We start from the raw sequence: 21,026 nt of genomic DNA, 5'->3' as shown, positions 1-21,026 counted from the left end.
GTTAAATTAGTTGTAAATAACCTTATCGTTTGGTTCATTTCAAGAAAGCGTAATATGTAGTAATAATTAGCATATTAGTAATAATTAGCATAATAATAATAATTAATCGAGTTGTATTGATACTGGGTTCGGGATAAACCATATATCACATTTTAAAATGACTCCCGCTAGCTTTTAACGAAGATTATGTAGTCAAATTATAACCCCTAATTTTATCACTAGTTCCCTAGTAGTTCTCCAGAAAGTATGACGGAATCAAAGAATGCTGACAAACTTGAAACATCTGCCGAAATTCCCGCTGCTAAATGGGACATAGCTTCCTTTTCCCCGACTAAAAAAAGGTTCCTCTTCCTTGCCATGTGCCTCTTCCACCTGCTAACCTTCGTCTCGTTCCATATGCCCTACTCTTACCTCCCGCTCTACAATGAGAGCAGAGAGATCTCCACCTTCTGGACTGGGCTGATACTTGGATCAACTTCTTCAGGAATGGCGGTGTCGTGTGGGGTGATCGCTCCTGTCGTCATGTCCAAGTTTTCAACCAGAATCGTCCTTTCGGGGGGCTTAGCTGGCCTTGGTATCTCCCTATTACTCTTTAGCGTGCTGGATTCCATCGAGAATTTGGTGATTTACCAGATTCTGTCTTTGATATTCCGATTTTCAGCCGGAGCATTTGGTGGCACTCTCAACGTCACCATATTTGCCGCTTACTTAGCCATCTACCCCGAGTATGTTGGCACTGTCACAGCAATTGGGGAGGCCTTTATTAACGGAGCATGTGCTTTAGGGCCCTTTTTGGGGGGAGTCCTGTACGATGCAGGCGGTTTCACTGCAGCTTCTGTCTTTCCAGGTGCACTGATATTTGTGAGTGCTATCCCGGCTTTCTTCCTTTCTAGTCTTAACAGCAAGAAGAGACGAGCTGGTGAAGAAGAATCAAGCTGGACCAGTATCTTGGATCCTCTGGTTCTATTCCCACTGTGGCATCTTGCATCTGCTCTCATCCTCGTCAGCTATCCCATGCCTCTTCTTTCTCCCTACGCAGAAGAATTCTTCAACGCGGACGTCGTCTGGTCTGGGACCGCTCTTCTTGCCACTACGGGGGGTATCTGCATTTTCTCACCAATCATCGGGCTGGCGATAGACAGGTACGGTCCTTGTAAGATGTTGATGGCCTCCTGTGTGAGTTTACCCTTGGTGTACGCCTTTGTGGGTCCTCTCCCGCTACTCTCCTTCATCACTCCCTCCAAAACCCAAGTCATCCTCTCACTTGCATTGCTAGGATTAGCTGTTCCAATGGCGTGCGTTTCTGCTCTACCAGTCATGTTCAAGGTTTACCAAGCGAGGAATGGAGGCAAACTGCCCATCATCGTCATCAACTCACTGGTTTCCTTGTACTGTGCTGCATTTCCTATTGGTATCTTCATCGGCACCACTACATCCGGACTGATCGCACCATTCGCATCTTTTGGCTGGTCTACAGGCATTCTGGGATTGATTTACATCGCAGAATCAATGCTCTGTATTGCTTTTTGTATCAAGGTCATGTCATCGACGAAAACAAAGACGAAGGTAGCAGAGAATGGTGACTATGCACAAGTGGACAGCCCTGATGAAAATCTCAAAATATATTAAATACGTTCAGCTGGAGAATGGAGAACAATCGTCATATTCTATATGCACTGTACTGGTACTTTAGTGTCATATATGCTATTTTATGACGGTTTATGTATTACGTTTCATATTAATTCTTCCTATTTCTGCTAATTTCCATCATACCTGTAAATGGGAATGCAAAATTAGGAACGGTTTTACAGCTAAAAACTCATATTCAGAGAAAATTTGCAAATTTATTAATTTTAACTTTTGTTAATCTTTTTTTTTAACTTTTGTTATTTTTTATGAGTGTCGAGTTTTTTATGATGTCATCATTGTTTTTTGCATTGAATTACAAACGTAATATATTTCAAATTTCAATCGTTTGTTTTATTGAGGAAATTGAAATTAATGAAATAAAACTAAAATCGGTGATTACCTTAACGGGTGATACTCGTAAAATATTTGTTCCATATATTGGACCGTCGACGAGTCCAACTCGGCGCGCGTCCTGGCAGGTTGTAAACCTACAATTGACAATGATTACCATAAGTATGTATTAAGTTTTTCGCAATCCCAATTTACCGAATTGTACAACTACAACACGTAATGCTTATTGAGTTATAGTTATATGTACTAGCAGGAATTCCCGTATAATATAACCCTAAACGGTGTCAAGACTCAAAAGACTAAAATAATTAATGCCACTTGGGAGTCCAAATTTTGGGCTCTAAAATTAACATTCCTTGGCAAATTTTTTATTTTTTCATGCTGATTTGGAGGCCATTAAACTTAAAGCATTTGACCCAGTCAAAAATGTTTCAGTTGTATATCTTTTACGGTTTTTGCGGAAAGTCGCATTGCAAAGTTACTGGGCCGCGCTCAGCCTGTCATTCCGCCTAATCTCTTAATGAACATGAGAGCCTGAAGTCCCCAGATAACATTAAAATTGATGCCGTGGTGTCATGTCGAATAGCCCAGCGCGCTACTTCGTAGCACTTGCCTCGGGCCATTTCGAGAAGAAATCGGCGCGCGCTACTTCTATGAAATTTAGACGAGTAACATCCGTCAACAGGCTGAGCGCGGCCCAGTAACGCCGAGCTGCGATGTGCGAAGGATTGACATTGTGAATCAACATATAACGCGTTGCAGTTAGTTTGTAAGTTTACAACCTATGACCTATTAGGACGCGCGCCAAATATATTTGGAACAAATATTTTACAAGTATCACCCGTAAACAGTTACAAGTTAGTAAGCAGGTTTTACTGGGCCGCGCTCAGCGCCTCAGCCTGTCATTCCGCCGAATGGCCCAGCAAGACAGTTAGACTAGATTGTAAATTAATGATAATAATTGTCAAATGACGTTATATATTATGTTAAGTAGAGCGATTTCAAGAGTAGTGGTCCACAGGGGTCCAAAAAAAGCCGTGCAGGCACTTGGGTCTTTATTCTTTGTCCTAATTGTAATTGTCCTTGTCACTAGTCTCAATTGAATTCAGTTTACAAAAAACATAAACATTTATACGTACACATTGACGCGATATTTATTAGAAAGCAAAATTAAAAAGTACAAAATAATACGTGCGTGCGCGACTTGAGCTGCGCCGCATGGGAATTGATGGTGTAAGGGTTGGAGTACGCGCATTTATTATTTCATATTTATAGATTAATGAAATGTTGCATTGTAAATATAGAATTTAACTGACGACATATTATGATCTAAAGGTTGCTCTAACCAGAGCCCTCTCGCTTGCAGTAGCGCGCGACCGCCGGAGGCGGCAAAGATCCTACTTGTGAAACAAGCGCGTCACGAAGTACGCGTAGGCACATGGCTATGTGAAATCTAAATGTAACTTTTATTTGTATCACGTTGCGACCCCCACGGTTGTTTCACTATGGTCCTGACGATACAGGGGGAGCCGCGCGGCGGGTCATACAACGTATGACAAACTTTTATAAAGCAGGCTTTGGATTTAGGCAAGATTATAATTTACTTTAAAAACCACGGATAGTTTTAAATTTAATTTGTCGTATAACTATAAACAAGTTAATCCTGTTTTCATAAATGCGCGGCTTTGACGGCCAGTTATTGACTTATACATCATACATAAAATTAAACTTTAAATATAAATGCGGATATATTGAAATTCAAAACTTTCAAAACGGAGGCTTATAAATATTATTATATCATGATTGTAAAATAAAGGATTAAATTTTAAATTTGTTTCACTAAAAATTTGTTTCACTACTTTAGGTACCAGATTCCGGTCGGAGATTAAGCTGCGCTCAGATATTTTTGTACTAAAGATCAACATTACTCTTAAACATTAAGGTAATAATATGTATGTAATACTCGATCCACCCCTCACATAACAGCAGTGCTTCCCTTAATTAAAATTCATACTTTATCCTGAACACCTGCGGTGCCTCATCTCATTTACAAATTATGATTACTACATATAGCTATAAACTTTTAACAGTTTCGTTAATCTCAGAATGTCTTAATTTACTGAACATTGGACCACTATGTAAAGAACGGAGAAGAAATATTCCTCAAGTTCTGCACCTCTGATGACAAACGACCCATTATGCTGCCGAGAGCTCCCGACCAGACGTATATAGACAGGTACCCGGAGAGTAGTGACTTCAGAGACGAACGACAACGTCAGTCTGATTATGAGGCTGAAGTTATGGTGTATAGGGCTTTGGAGATATTACCGGACAATAAGATCATAGTTCTTCATAATTTTGAATACACGCACCACCAATATCGATTGTGTGATCAGAGTCATTTGTGGAACAGGAAGACGTGCAAAGGGTGCAAGAACCCGTCGAATAAGGAAGGAGAATGTGATTTTTTAATTTTATGTTCAGGCTCCATTGTTATAATCGAAATTAAGAACATGCCTCACATTTATAATGCGGTCGACAAAGAAAAACACTTCAAGGCATTATCTGGTACGTTCAAAAAGTCAGTTGAGCAGAGAAAGAAGATAGAATCTCTGATTCAATGTATAGAAAAGGACACAACTATCCGTCAGTTCACTGCGTATTCTAATTTCAGTAAACAATTTAAAGGACAGTTCCAGGCTAGTGAAGATACAAAACTTCAGCTAAGTGATTCAGAATTATCAACTGTGATATTTCATGAGGACATTGTAGACTTATCAAGTTTTGGTTCTTGGTGGAATAACAACGCAACAATAGCTCAAGATACAAGAATTAATTGTGATGCCTTTCAAAAGGTTAGCAATATGTTACTTGCTATCTGGGCTACCGATAAAAACTACGATCAATCGAAATGTAGTTTAGCAAACTGCATATTAAACATTGATGAACGGCTCAAATCAGGAAAATTTACCTTTTTAGCTAAAAAAGGGCAGAATCGTGCAAAGAATCCTAGAGTTGAACCAGCTCCTGATGTTATCAAAAACTATGTTAAAGTGGAAAACCTGACAGTAGAACAATGTAAAGCGTTCAAATCAAGCGAGAATCTGTTGTGGATTAATGGACCTGCAGGGGCGGGGAAAAGTGTAATACTTTGCGGTAGAATAATCCAACTGGTACAATCTAATGAGGACAATAAAGCTGTGTTATTCAAATTCGGCGGTAATGGTAATAACTGTCAGCTTTATCAGCGTGCATTAGAAGAAGCTGGCGTAGAATATCAAGAGACCAGCATGTCTGACGTCACAGAACTAGTTACCCTAATATCAGATAGTATGTGTAAAGTTATCATAGTAGAGATAATACGTAGGGATATACAGAAGTTAACACGTACAATCCAACGTGTGACCAACATATTTATCGATGATATACAGGAGATATTGTATTACAACGAAACTGAGGAGTGTAGTGTACTGATGGACAATTAATTAATTAAAATTAAAATTGAAATTTAAAAACACCACTATTAAGCGTACACTTTTACTCAGCAGTGTCACTACAACTAGTTTACAAAAATACTTTTAAAACTATATATCAAAAGCAAAATAAAGTTCTATGTATAAATTCGTTCATAAAACTTCCAAAAAGCTAATATAATTTAGATAAGTCAAAGAGAGGGTTAATATTATTAATAAAACATTTTTGCTACCTCAGTGTCAGATAAAGTAAACAAATAAGTCTTCAGTGCGGACTTAAACGCCTCAACAGAATAACATTGTTTAACTGAGTCTGGTAGTGCATTAAAAACTCGTGGACCAACCACACTAAAACTACGATCACCAAAACCCTTGGTTGAACGATAAGGGACTATGAGCCTAACAGTGTGTCCATGGTGAGCATACTTAAACATATCTTGAAGGTACAGTGGCGCTATTCCATTAACAGCCTTAAAAGATAGGAGACATATTTTAAAAATCACTCTTTTAGGTATATTAAGCCAGTGCAATTTATCAAGATCGTCGCCTAGGTGATCAAATTTATATTTTCCAGTTACTGCTTTTGCACAGGCATTTTGAATAAGCTGTAGTTGATGTATGAGGTACTTGGAGATGCCGTAAAACATGGCGTTACAGTAGTCCAAACAAGAAACAACGAGGCTATTAACAATTGTCTTAAGCTGTTTTGTAGTCAGCAGAAACCGTATCTTAGTGAGGTTGCGTAGTGTTAGGAAACATTTCTTCTTCAACTCAACAACATGGTTGCTCATAGTAAGCCCAGAGTCCATATGTATCCCAAGATTCTTAACTGTGCTCACAAATCGAATAGTTGTGTCACTCCCAAAATTCACTCCCTTTATATTGATCTCTTGTAGGACGGACATAGGACCAAAAACGATTATCTGTGTTTTACTGTCATTCATTGCTAGAAAGTATTTTTTCATCCAAGCTCTAATAGATGCAAAGCATCCCCTGAGCTTAGAGAGTAACGTTTCGCACTGGTTGATGGGTTTAAATCTCTTTAAGATCTGGTGGTCATCTGCATACCCATAAATTGTGAAGTCCATTCCTTGTACAAATCTATAGATGGATCTGATATAAAGGTTAAACAGAACAGGTCCCAGAACTGAGCCCTGAGGAACACCAAACTTAATAACTATTTCTTCAGAGAGAGTAGAACCAAGTCGAATTCTCTGAGCACGACCTTTTAGAAAGCTAGTAAACCATTTTAACACAGTGCCCCTTAGTCCTATCTCCTTCATGAGAATGTTCAGTAAGACATCATGGTCTACAGTATCAAACGCCGCCGATAGGTCAAGCATCATGACAACTGTAGCACTCTTTTCATCTGATGCAACTAGAAGATCATTCCATATTCTGATCAATAATGTTTCTGTGCTGAAGGTCTTCTTGTATGCAGACTGTTCTGGGCAGTGGAGATTATGCTTATCTAAGTGATCGTTTAGGCGCTTTAACACCACTCTCTCGATTAGCTTCCCAAGGAAAGTGAGGTTTGAGACAGGGCGAAAGTTTTTCAAGACATTAGGATCAAGAGAGTTACTTTTCAGGAGGGGAACAATATCAGCAAGTTTGACTCCGTCCATTGAACCTTGAGATAAGGATGCATTAACAATCTGTAGAAGTAATGGTAGCAGAATGCTGATGTTCTCTTTAAGCAGTGTAGTAGGTAAGATGTCAGAAGGTGAACATTTGATACCAAACTCGTCAATGATTTCCTTTAGCTCATCTAATGTGACAGGTTCAAAGGTAGACCAGTGGTAGGATTCGGGAGCTTCAGCAGAAGAGTCTGATGGAAGAGTAAACCGATCATGATCCATATCTTTCCTAATGTTATCAATCTTAGATGTAAAGTAGGCCTTAAAGTCTGCTGCTAGCTTTGGAAGATCATCTGTGTAATCTGGCAGAGGATTAGATTGTTTACGGTCTAAATTTCTATTGACCAGCTGCCACAAAGTTCTTGGGTTGCCTTTAGAGTTTTCTACCATATTCTTAAAGTACTCCTTCTTCTTCAGATCAGCCATTTTAGAACATTCTGAGCTGATGTCTCTAAACATGATTTTATCTTCAAGCGTTGCTGTTGGTTTACGAGTTTTTGCCTCGGCTTTTCTTCTCAGCTTTCTGTAGTCCCTGTATTCATTATCAAACCAAGGTGCAGAATCAATAACAGATACCTTCTTGGAGACTATTGGAGCATGCTCATCTAGGAGTTCAGCACACAAGTCGTTCAAGTTGGCAACAGATGTACTCATATCAGTAGTTCCAATTTTCCCAAGATCAATCAAGTTTACTATATCGAAGAGATCACTGGTAAATTGGTCATCATCCACAGTCTTCAAATTTCTGTAAGTGATATCTTTAAAATATTTCTTTTCGAATTCCAAAGAGAAGTCACAATAGACTGGAAAATGATCTGATCCATGCCTATTCACACTATCAACCAAAACCTTGCATTGAAGCTGATTCTTGATAGAGAAGCAGAAGATTTGGTCTAGTGATCCACCAGCAACATGGGTTGGTTCATTAACATGATGATTAAATCCGTAAGACAGAAATAAGTCAAGCGTCTTCCTAACAAGCTTGTCATTCTTATTCTCAAAATGAATGTTCAAGTCCCCAGCAATGACGAGACAATCACACTTCATGGTGATGGCTGACAGAAGTAAATCAAGTTCCTGATGAAAGATAGAGGAGAGATAACCAGGTCGATACAAAGAGACAAACATGACCTTAGTGCCTGTTGCTGTTTTGATTGATGCAGCTGTGTACTCAAATGTAGAGAAAGTAGCAGAGCATTGGAACTGAGACATTGAGTATTCTCCCCTAAACAACAAAGCAGTTCCACCACCTTTTTTGTCTTTCCTGAAATTATGTATGATTCTGTAACCGTAAGACTTAATAATTGCAGTGGTGGGGCAGTTAACATCTGTTAGCCAAGTTTCACAGAATGCAGCAATATCAATGCTTTTGTCTGATAAGTTGCACATAATATCGTTTACTTTGTTAACAAGTGACCATGGATTGAAAAGGAAGAATTTCAGACAGCTCAGTGATTTCTGTCCGTGTTGTGGCTTTGGTAAAAAGGGGTGGTCTTTTTAACTTTCTCCTGCAAATCTTTGAATATGGGGCACAAAACAGGATCATAGGCTGCATGTAGAAGCTCATTGCCATGCTTACCAGCTTTCTTGCAGTTTGAACAACACAATGGAGCGGAGCGATCACATGTCCGTGTTTCATGTGCTCCTGCACAAAAGCCACAGACATGTTCACTTTTGCAATGACCTTGGTGACTTTTGCTATGGTGACCAAATGATTGACAGTTAAAACATCTGAGGACAAAGAAGCTATCATAGACTTTGCAAACTCTCTGAGTTCCAATAAAGAGCTTATCACCTTGTTTAGCAATTGCAGATCGTACAAGATTACTGACACGAACAATAGCTTTGAAGGAGTTCTGGTCATTCTTTAGGGGTACTATAGCTACTACATCAATTTTCTTGTCTTCTATACTGGTACCTGGATCATTGATGAGCAGATCTATTCCATGGTTTTGACTAACTATCATTTCCTTTATTTCTTCCTTCAAGTAATCACGCTCAAGACCAACAACTGTTATTCTTGGTAACTTTGTGGCTACGGTTGATGTACTATGTTGGGGGGAAGCTTTGCTAAGCTTCTCACGCAATGTTTCTGCCTCAGACCTAGAGTTAAGAATAACGGCAGTATCATTAGATTTGAGCTTCATTGTGTTAACAATACTAATCTTATTCTTGATGCAGCTTTCTTCCAACATACTTTTATCAATTGGTTTGCCACTCTGATCATTCTTAATTACAATCATGCTGCGAAGTTTCTCAGTCCTCTGAGAATCATCCCATGGGTTGCAGGGAGTCATTGGAGGTTTTGCTAGAGCATTGTTTTGCTTACTTGGCAAGATTTCCTTAAGCATCTCTTTTACACCGGACAGTTCTTCAGCAAAATTCTGCTTTAACTCCTCAATCTTTCTGTCAACGTAAACATTAGTAGCTCCCCCTGTGCTTTGCTCTGTCATCTCCTCTTTAACTGTAATACAATGGTTACAAAAGAACAAGAATCTGCCAAATCTTTTCTCATAGGACTTGGTGTTAGAAACAGCTGGTCCCAAATGGGAAGTGAAGCTAGATGGGGCACTAACACAATAGGAATCATCTGTGCAGCCTACCGCATGGAAATAGTTTTTACAGTCATAACACTGAACTCTGTAGTCAGGATTAACTCCCTCCTGACAGTGGTTACAACAATCATTTTGTATGATGTTGGGAGCAGCTATGTAGGTCCTTGTACCCTCTGTGTTCTGGGGAGAGAAAGTTATAGATGATATAGGAGAATCAGGCATAGCTAAGTTTAGTAGGTCAGGGGTTGCTGTGTAAGGATTGTAAACTTGTAAGACAGTCGAGACTCCAACAGAAAACAATAAAGACAACCCACCGGAAGAGTTCTGACTTATGGGTCAGATACCCAGATACAAGTTGTTATCTTTAGAGTGCACTGTCATGGTTGCATGTGACATGGTGCAGAGTTATTGGAGTTTGAGCAAACAAGAATTAATTGACAAACTAAGAATGATAACTGACAAACTATCATCCACTCAGTTGGTACGTTTATCAATGAGCCTTAGAAATACGTGTGATTTATCTAACATCTCATGTGTGATACGTGATCAATTAAGAGAATTATATCGAAGAATACCTGATGTATCAGATATGATTTTACCTACACAAGTACAAGGACATTTTATACACGGTCCATTGACTGTTATACATGTTTTTAATGATTACAATGTTGATAGTATTAAACATGTATTTGATATTGAGCTTGATAGATTGTGTGCTACAGATGGATTAAATTATTCTGGTATAGTTACTGTCACTAGTAGTGATGTTATGTCACTAGTTATGGACAGTGTTAATATGAGATGTAATAACACTGATAGTAAGATTGCAGTGTGTCACAGTGGAGATAGTTATTCTGCTCAGTGGCCAGCTGTAATAGTAGTGTGCAGAATGTGGGGGCAAACTAGTGAGGAGTTTGACCTGACTAACCTTTACTTATCGTTATCAAGAGCACGTGTTTACTGCTCTGTTGTTACCTTACTCGGGATTATCATGACCGGGATAAAGTGGTGGGTTTAGGGTAATTTCGCCATATTTTTCCCGAACCACATTTTCACCGGTCGTTAATAAACCCGCCTACTCAGCTTTTAGGGTTCCCAAGGGGTATGGGTGCTCATATTTTAATCGTTGTCTTATATTCACTAAAAAAGACTATTGGGACACTTGTTGTAGGTTTTTCGACTTCATTTGGCTAAAATTGCAAAAAATTCACCTTTTTGCCCAATTCTTGTCATATATCCTTATTGTCAAAGTTGATTTAAATAGGCCAATTTTTAATTTCTTAGGTATTGACTATCTCTACATAATGAAATAGGACTCAAAGTAAAAGTAACAGTTAAATTAAAACTTGAATTAATTAAAACTGATGAAAGGGATGATCCAGATGAAGATAACGAAGATGATTACAACTTATTGGAAGACTAAACAGCTCTCCCTTTATCTTAATATCGATCTGGTTGTTACGCTTCAAATGTTAAAAATTATTTTCCATCTAGTTTGATTAACCACGAGTCATTATTTCTGTCTACTTTCAACAATTATTGATAATTCGACTTGTTTCACAAGTTTTAGCAATGCGAAAATTTCTAAACTTGCTTATCTCTAATAAGGAAATTTACATCTGAGACAAAATTTTTGAATCTAAAATTGAAAGGTTGGACACCGGTAAAATGGCGACCGGGAAAATGTGGTGGGTTTTGAGCAATTTCGCCATATTTTTCCCGAACCATATTTTAACCGGTCGTTAATAAACCCGTCGTAATAATCCCGAGTAAGGTATACACACACGGGAGGGTAGAACACCTCACATGTTACGTTTGTTACATAAACTGAGCAACTTAGCTCGTATTATATGGTATTAAATTTTATATTACTGTGGAATAGCGTTGTTATGTGACTAGTTCTATTTTTCTGAAATATACAGTAAACACAAGCCTTTAAAAGACTTAGCCACTAACTGACTAACAATAGCCTAGCCATAATATTATCGATGTTACAGACATCAAGAGGGAGAGGATTCCATGATCATGATTCAGGTGCAGAGTAGCTAAAACGCCATTTTTATTCAGTTGAACGAACTCCTGTTGAAATTAAATAATAGATCACAATGGTAAATAATTCACAAGCAGTTAGCAGCAGTTAGCAGCAGTCAGCAGCAGTTAGCAGCAGTTTCTTTGCACTTTAGTCTCTTTTTTACATACTTCTTCTTAGTGTGTTGACTTGGGGTCCATAAATATAACAATACAAGCTGATAAACCAAAAAGAACAACTGGGGTAGGTAGGTAGCCCTGGTGGGTGCGTAAACTTTACGGTTTGCTCTCTCCAAGATCAGCCTGCTTCTTCATTTTACCGTGATGCCTAATTTCTAGTTTTTATAAATACAATGCAAGTGCATGTTTACTAATCTTAATCTACTTAACAACTCAATAGCCCAAGTCACCATACCCGTAGTATATTCCATGGTAATAGAAGAACTTTAAAGGATGAGGGGACCTTAGAATTTACTTCCAAATATTCGCGTTTAAGTCCTGTGAAAGTGTGTAGAATCAGAAAATACGCCGGACTGTGAAATCGATAATTCGTGCAATATCATGCCGCGCTCCTATTGGCTGATAGCAATTTTGGGCTGTGACGTCACTTATGTGTTAAGACCAACGTGCGCGCGCACCCTTCGCTTGTGTCAGCATTTTGTTCTGTGCTGTTTTAATTACGTCGTGTTACCTTTGGCGTTTGCGAGAGCGGTATCTTTGGTTGCACTGAATTAGTCAAGATCTAAGTTGCGAATAATTCTCCTTAATAGTTAAATGTAACTCAGAAAGGCTTTCTTGTAGTTGTAGTAGGTATTTCTATTTATAAATAGCTAAGATAAGTAGCATCCGCTAACTAAACCACAAACTGCTATTTTATTTTGACTTGTTTGAAACCCGATATGGACACAATTAAAAATCGGCATATTTCTTCATACAAGAATAAAGATCTAAAAATCGATTGAATGTATGATGTAGTAGAAGACATTTTACTAGCTGGCCCTTGGCGCCTCTAGTCCTATCTGAGTGCGCACGTGCGGTTTGACAATGCGGCGTGTACCGGCCTTTAGTTGTACACTCATTTATAATTTACCGTTTTTAGTTTGCTGAGTGTAAAGCGTAACGAATGTGGATGTGTCCGTCTGCTATGCTTGGTATAATATTGCTTGGTGTGATAGTTGCAAATCTTGCTTACGTTATAAGTAGTGTCACATAGTGAGTTAGAACTTAAAAGCTTGGTGCTTGTCCAACTGGAATGAAGACATGCATTTCATACCTACCCGATCCATTTTTATAAGGACCGTGTTGTGTTGATATGACATGTTGATATATCAACTGTGGTACGATACAGGGAGTTGCTAGGTGTTACGTTGGGAGCTATAAATATACATAATTTACATGCCTTTCTGTGTGACTTCAATCTTATTTCAGGTGTATCTCGGCTCATGGTTATCGTAGGGTGATAATTCTTTTTTCAACCGGTCATAAAAAGTCTCCTCTCCATTGGTTATAGGCTCGTTAGTATCGTAAATTGTTAATGTATTCTTAATTAGTAATTTAGTTGGCCCGCACGCTCATTTTACCTGTATTTCTATATGCGCGGATCAGAGCAACTCACATTATTGACGTCACAGGTTCAAATTGTTTTGGCTGGATATCTCGGCGCGCGAATGAAATACAACTTTGCGGATTTCACTAAAGTGGTTTATACGATTAATGTAATAAAAGGATTTGCACGAGAAAAAAACTTTTTCTAAGGTCCCCTCATCCTTTAAAGTTTATCAAATTGTTGCTATAATTGATTTAAATAAAAATGTGTTGTTTTCTTGAAAAATTTGTTGTTTTCTTGTGAATGTATTAGAAATTAAAAAAATGTAATGGTATATTGATCTGAATATTTTCATTTGAACTTATCATACTATACAAGTTGAAGACCCATTACATATCAAAATCTGAACAGGATATGTGATTGGTAACTTAAAATTGGTCTTTTTCAGGCCTACTTGAGACAACATTCAAACCTCTCTATGCTAATAAAAAAACAAAAACTCATCACGGGACATTGCGGCTTAAACAAACACCTCCATACCATTCGCAAATCCAACACCAGTGCCTGTCCTGTGTGTGGTAAAAGAGAGGAGACTGTCTCACACTTTCTAGGACAGTGTCCAGCTATTGCCCAAATAAGAGGTCAATATTTCCAGGACTATAATTATGGAGCCGTCTATGGAGAGGTTTAAATCATCAACTGCACACGTTTTCCATTTTCACGTTTGTTTGGGGAGAAATACATATAATGTATCATCTATTTCTAGATACATGAAATTTAATCTACTACACATTAATGCTAAAAAGAGCTGTTCAGCTCTTTTTAGCGTTAATGTGTAGTAGATTAAATTTCATGTATCTAGAAATAGATGAAAGAATATTGTTAGCTATATTATAAACATTTTTTTTCGGTTCAGTTCGTGGCTTGTTGAGTGACCCTTTCTACCAGGCCGGCTCATTGGGGGAACCAAAAAGTGCATGATGCAGTTTACAAAAAACTGGTATAGAGAGGTTCACATTATCCCAATTCCTAGTATCTGAAACCTCTCAAATAACCTGTTAAGCTTACATTTGAAAAATATTTTTCTTGCCTGTATTTGAGTGTATTTGAGTGTATTTTCTTGTTTTATTCTAAATCAAATATTCTTAGCTTATATAAGTCATGTCAAGTGAAGAAAGAAAGACTAAGGTGGATCACGACAATCCACCTTTTTCTAGACTGTTTGTTGTTTGCTCTAAAAACCACACTGATGACGATATTAAAGAAGCCTTTGGAAGCTATGGAAAAGTAAGTACAGACACACGTGTGCACACAATAGTTGATCATACCTAGTACATAATATGTATTTGCCCATATCTTAACCCTACTGATAACAGAACCACTGTAATTAAATCGGCAATCCCCTAATTGTAAACATTTGATTGAGAGGGACAGTGTCAAAGAAGGGGTTATCAATATTCAGACAATATAAAACATCCATCTTGCTAGTGTGTCAAAAAACTTAGACTTACATTAATTTTAAAACTTTTTCAGCTTCAAGATGTTTGGGTTGTGACAGATAGAAACACCCAAGAAAGGAAAGGGATAGCTTACATCAAATTTGAGAAAGCATCGGAAGCTCACATTGCCATGGAAAAACTCCATGGAGAAACTATCGGAGGGGATTCAAAACCATTAAAGGTAAATGCGTGTGTCTTAACAAATGGTACTATTAAATGGCATCATTGTCATTGAGTTTTGTAATTCTTGGATTTTAATATTGTCTATATTTTTCTGAACATTTTTTTGATAATTTTTTTTCAAGGCCAGCTCAAATTTAATTCCTTTGACATTCAATTTCCAGGTACTTCTGGCTGACAACAAGGGCCAAAGCCGTTCAGTGTCAGGGGAAGCGAAGCCACGATCCCGGATATTCATCTTAGTTCCCAAGACAATGTCATCGAGCGAGGTTGAGGAAGAGTTCACCAAGTTTGGATCTGTTGATCATGTTCAAATACTCACTGATAGATCATCTGGAGAATCCAAGGTAATTTATTTTTTAAAAACATTCTGCCAACACACAAATAGTTCACTGGAAACAAAAATTTTCAAAGTTCGATCATAGATTCAGTTTGATATCTTTTACTTTTAAAGGGCTTTAAAAAATTCGCTGGTTTAACAAGTATGCACTATGCAGGGTTGTGCCTATGTGAAGTTTGTGAAGCCCTCCTCAGCTTTCAGTGCTCTTGAAGATTGTGACGAGAAATACAGAGCAGTGATTGCTGAACCCCGTGTTCCTCGGGATGCAAGAACTGGTAGGTTTCATTTCTGTAACGATTTATGTAACGATTTATCACATGAAGTTTACTTCTGTCGGGCTATTCAAGCTCCTCATGAACCCTATTTATTCCTCTGTTCAATTTATTTGCGATCACTACTGTGCTCTCCAATTCAGGAGGTTTCTCAAGCGATAATTCAAGAGATAATTCCTCTTCACGTCACCTTGATCACTCTAGACGGAGCACCTACAGTAGTGCACCTTATGTTGCTCCAGCTGATCACCAAAACCAAACACAACCAGAAACAATTAGTAAGTTTATCATTTAATGTTTAATTTCGTAATTTCAAGGACAGAGTGTTAATTGCATAGACAGATGTAAGTGCAAGTGTGTCATGTTTTTGAAAGAGTTCTTCTATTCATCATCATTAAAACCTAGACCAGACCTGGAGGATCTACCAATTATGTCAACATGTGACAAATTGACAATATTCCGATTGTTACAGGTTTTACAGACCTGACTGATCCGGGTGCCATGCAACGACTGTACATTGTATGTCACACCAGTTTATACGAAGAACAACTGTATAGGTAACCAATCACGTGACACAAGGATTCATATCACTTGACCCGAGAAACGACTTCTCTGATGTGTTATGACAATTAAACTTAAGAAATGACAGAGCATCTAGAAGAATTGACAAGCCATCCGCTATTGAATTGATTATGTCATTGCGATTGTTGACTTGCTTAATACAGCATACTCAAAGGAAAAGTATGACTAACTTATTAATAATAGTGACAAAACAAATTGTCTTTCATAGGCCAGTTCTTAGATTTATAGTGACAACCAAATTTTGGAAAACTATTTCATAATTCTCAGATGCTAATAAAATGTTCTCTCTTCCAGTTTGTTTGACCTAATTCCTGGATTGGAATCATTCGAGCTAAAGCACTACCGAGGAAGCACAGAATCGCGGGGGTTCGCATACGCAGGTTACCGAACAATTGAGTTAGCGTGTTACGCTAAGCGCAAGTTGGACGGGTTAGAGTATCCGCCAGGACACAAGCTGATTGTGAAGTACGCTGAGGACCGACCAGCTGGAGCGGGAGGAAACAGAGAGCGACAGGTATGAGAGTATGAGGTAACAGAGGGGGGCAGTAACAGGGGGGGGGGGGGGTAGTAACAGGGGGGGGGGCAGTAACGGGGGGGAGGGGGGATGTAGTAACGGGGGGGAGGGGGGATGTAGTAACGGGGGGGAGGGGGGATGTAGTAACGGGGGGAGGGGCAGTAACAGGGGGGGGGGGGGGCAGTAACAGGGGGGGGGGGGGCAGTAACGGGGGGGAGGGGGGATGTAGTAATGGGGGGGGGGGAGGGGGGATGTAGTAACGGGGGGGGGAGGGGCAGTAACAGGGGGGGGGGGGCAGTAACGGGGGGAGGGGGGATGTAGTAACGGGAGGGAGGGGGATGTAGTAACGGGGGGGGGGGGGGGGGAGGGGGGATGTAGTAACGGGGGGGGGGGGGGGGAGGGGCAGTAACAGGGGGGGGGGGGGGGTAGTAACAGGGGGGGGGGGCAGTAACGGGGGGGAGGGGGGATGTAGTAACGGGGGGGGGGGAGGGGGGATGTAGTAACGGGGGGGGAGGGGCAGTAACAGGGGGGGGGCAGTAACGGGGGGGAGGGGGGATGTAGTAACGGGGGGGGGGGGGGGGCGGGGGGATGTAGTAACGGACTAACTAGTAGGGCTGGCAGTATTACATGATACTCTGTGTCCACCAATTCTCATCATGTCGCTATTATATTTCAAGTTACCTTGCCTATATTTACATGAACAAATGACCAGTTTTCGAGCTATGAATCATAGAATTTCATTGAATTTGAAACGATTCTCCACACTAACTCTTTAAATCATTACCAGGGAAGTTCAGGAATGAGAATGGACACGGATGCATGGAACTCCGCAAACGCAGTGCAGCGCAATGTGAGCATGATGGCACCCCGGTACTCAGCACCCCCCACTATGCCTGCTCAACAAGTTCCCACCAACAGAGGAAACGGTTTGTACTTTGTTAACTCCATTATTTAAATATTACTTACGGGTGCAAAGAAATTCTTATACGATTCAAATTAGAAAGGAATATGAAGATGAATTTTCAGTGTCCAGTAAAATATTAATTGCCCAAGTTTTTCGCCCAAGCTAGTTAAATCTCAACCTGCAGTATTATTAACATTTAAAACCCCCCTCGCTCCTCAGAGTGTCCCTACACAGACACATCTCTACCAAACCCTCTCCCAATGGCAGCTCCAGGAACCGCCTGCAGAGCTAAACTCTTCCTAGTAGCCACACCCACTATACCTGACGAGATAGCTCTTAAAGACGTTTTCTGTCGCTTTGCTTCTCTCATCGAAATTAAGCTCATTCCGGTGGGTAACTGCTCACAAAATAGTTTAGTTTTTGTTCATTCTGACTGTCGAATGTATATACATGTATAATTATGTAATGTATAATCATAATGAGAAATAGAGATTATTTGACTGGACAAACCCAGTCAAACTGTCAAAGTGTCTCCAGATCCATGATTATAATCTGTTGAATATTATGTAAATTACAGTTAGTATAGTATATGTTTGGTAAATGAGGTTAATTATCTTTCCATATTATATATATCTTTCCATATTATATATCTGTTGTAACTTCATATTACACTCGCCATCGTCTTCTAAAAAACTAATTATTTCCTCCAGTGTGCTCTAACATTATGAAGTAATGTGGCCGAATAAACACTTGTTCTGGAGAGAAGTTTACCCAAATTAACTGAGTTTATTCAGGGTACGTCATACGGTTATATAAGATACGGAATGAAGGAGTCAGCAGAAGCAGCATGTATGGTGCTAAACAACGGTAAGATACAAGGAAACGAGATCAAGCTGTCACAACAGGAAGAGGGAGGCGATAATAAACGGGCCAGGAACTCGTTTGACGGAGCAGCCGCTCAGTGGTAAAGATGCATGGCTTTTTCTTTTCGATTGCACTGAACGTGATATTTACAAATTTTAGCCCATATGACTTGGGCTGAGCCTAGTCCGTGATTGATTTGATTTTGAAAAAATAAGTTTTATTCTTTGCCGTTTGGAGTGAAATTTACATCTAATTTTATAATATTTAAATATATTTTCATGAAGATTTTACCACGTGTCTTGATGACCTGTAGCTGTGGTACTGCAGCCATTTATTGGTTTTATAGTTAATAACTTATCTCAGCTATCTCACCTTGTTAAATTATCATTGAACATTTTATTTATTTATAATCATTGTTTTACTCGTGTAATATTAAAAATGATAATCTAATAAAATTACAGCAATAACTCACCATTTTGTGTTTATGTCGTTATTTGATGATTGAAAATATTTTGAGCGCATAAATTTCAACCCTAAACGTTTGAAAACCTTCTCCATAAATCCACCAAACCCCAGGCATGTCCAGTTCAGGTCCAGTTCCCGAAAGTGTATGTCGAACATGCAGCTACAAATTCCAGGACAGATCAGATCAAGTACTACACTACAAACTAGACTGGCATCTCTACAACGTAAAACAGAAGCTCCGCAACATGTCTGCTATAGCAGAGGAGGAGTTTGACACGCGGTGCGAGGGGGACCTCTCCAGTTTATCTGGCAGTGACTCTGAGGATGATACTGATAGTGGGGTTGAAGACATGGTGACTAGTCAGCTTTTAGAAGATTCTTCTGAGTTGGCTGATGCTGTTGTTTGTAGCCCTCATGTTATCTTCAAGTTTCAGGGCTCTTTCTTTAAGTGCTTGTCCAGCTTACTTTTCAGCAATAAATCTGAAATAACTGATCAGATCCTATCTGAAACAGTGAGTAAAACCACAGCTGATAATCCTAAAAGCGGGTTGGAGTATAAGGGCCGGATTGCTGTGTTCCTTTACAGCGCGCAACACTTCGCAGGTGCAGTTTACGAGAACGAAAAGCTGCTCCTTCATAAAACTTACCACAGGTACACTGTGCGAGCAAAACAAGGAACAGTTCAAGGGATAAGAGACGGGAAAGGGAATGCTCCTAAATCATACGGTGCGTCACTAAGAAGGTACAATCAGATAGCCTTATTTAATGATATCGAAAAGCTTATGCTTGAATGGTCCGAGACGTTGAATGGGTGCAATGTTATTTTTCACCGGACTGCTGTTTATAATAGGCACGTGTTTGAGAAGGTAAAAGAAAAGATTGACAACAAGAAAGATAAAATCAGGACGATACCATTTACAACTTATAGACCTACTTTGAAAGAAACAGAGCGGGTTTATAAGCTTTTAACAAAAATAAACAAAGTGTTTGAAAAAGAGTTTAATGATGTTGTAGAATCAAAGAAGGAATCCTCAGAACTTGATTCAAATTCCAAAATTCCTGAATCTCATCAAACTAAACCAGTAAATCCCAAATCAATACCAAATTCCCATCTCAAACAGAGACCAGAGAAGTTAAAACCAGTTGAAACTCCAGTGGAACTGTGTGAAATTGAGCCTGACTTTTACGAAGATCCTGACAACCTTTACTTCAAAATTTTAGCAGCAGTAAAATCCCAAAATCAGGAGCTGTTTACCTCCTTGTTAGTCTCAGAAGTTAACGTAGACAAACCTCTAGACAGCAGCAACAGCTTACTACACAAGTGTGCAAGTGTAAACGACCCTAACTTTGTAAAACAGCTGTTACACCGAGGAGCTAACCCAGAGCTTAAGAATGACAGTAGGAAAACACCGTTCCAAGTTGCTGGAGATAAGGAAGTAAGGGATGAGTTTAGGAGGTTCATGGCTCTTTTCCCTGACAAATGGGACTACAAATCTGCCAAAATACCGTCCCCTCTAACTTCCGAACTGGAGGAGGAACAAGCAAGAAAGAAGGCAGAGAAAAAGAAAGCTCAACGAGCAGCCAAGAATCAACGTGACAAAGAAAAGAAAGCTGCCAAGAAAGAAGCTGCTAAAAAAGAGGAAGATAAGCTGATAGCAGAGGCCCAGAGGTTGAGATTGCGCCAGTTGACGCCTCGTGAGCGCTGTTTATTGGCGGCAGAAGCGCGCTTAGCATCAGAAGGGGGACGGGGTTGTGTTTCAGGAAAATGTGATAATTGTGAGACAGGATTAGACGGCTTGGTTCCGTTTGAGAGATTGAAATATAAGTATTGTAGTGTTACTTGTGTTCGAGAACACAAGGACAAGTTATAGTACATCCTATTTGGATTTTGGTGCCAGTTTGTAAAAGTTTTGGGAGTAGAAAAGATTGAAATTTTTAAATCTTATTACATTTATTTTATCCTGTACTGGTTTTAGGGTTGAAGTTTGGGAATTTATATGAAAAACTTACCAGATAAATTATTTTGATCTGTAAATTTTTGTTTGGTTCTTATATAATTTGTGTAGTTTGTAAAAGTTTGATTTGGTTTCTAGTTTATTGATTATTTCAATTGTTTCTTACTATAATTCGAGTTTAATTTCACACGCTAAACTACACGTAGAATGGAAGATGGACATGATTCTGACT

General features: G+C 39.2%; 3 protein-coding genes across 3 annotated transcripts; all 3 read left to right on the top strand.

Annotated features, from left to right (window-relative positions):
* Window positions 1-246: 246 nt before the first annotated feature.
* On the top strand, window positions 247-1,629 carry LOC134823671 (uncharacterized). The gene has a single exon (XM_063835204.1). It carries the CDS (start codon window positions 247-249, stop codon window positions 1,627-1,629), a length of 1,383 nt encoding a protein of 460 aa, XP_063691274.1.
* A 12,751-nt stretch (window positions 1,630-14,380) lies between these two features.
* LOC134823670 (RNA-binding protein 45-like) lies at window positions 14,381-18,784 on the top strand. The gene is made up of 10 exons (XM_063835203.1): window positions 14,381-14,506; window positions 14,753-14,899; window positions 15,063-15,245; window positions 15,396-15,513; window positions 15,654-15,788; window positions 15,983-16,067; window positions 16,387-16,606; window positions 17,394-17,532; window positions 17,730-17,899; window positions 18,305-18,784. The coding sequence occupies exons 1-10, from the start codon at window positions 14,381-14,383 to the stop codon at window positions 18,476-18,478; spliced, it is 1,497 nt and encodes a 498-aa protein (XP_063691273.1). The 3' UTR covers window positions 18,479-18,784.
* Window positions 18,785-18,897: 113 nt separating this feature from the next.
* LOC134823668 (tRNA endonuclease ANKZF1-like) lies at window positions 18,898-20,710 on the top strand. Its single transcript, XM_063835202.1, has one exon. The coding sequence runs from the start codon at window positions 18,953-18,955 to the stop codon at window positions 20,708-20,710; it is 1,758 nt and encodes a 585-aa protein (XP_063691272.1). The 5' UTR covers window positions 18,898-18,952.
* The last annotated feature ends 316 nt before the right edge of the window (window positions 20,711-21,026 follow it).

This window comes from Bolinopsis microptera, chromosome 11 (assembly GCF_026151205.1).
Source record: "Bolinopsis microptera isolate Bmic1 chromosome 11, MBARI_Bmic_1.0, whole genome shotgun sequence".
In the NCBI taxonomy this organism is placed as follows: Eukaryota; Metazoa; Ctenophora; class Tentaculata; order Lobata; family Bolinopsidae; genus Bolinopsis; species Bolinopsis microptera.
The sequence above is the reverse complement of the archived record's forward strand: the minus strand, read 5'-3'. Positions and strand labels throughout refer to the sequence as shown.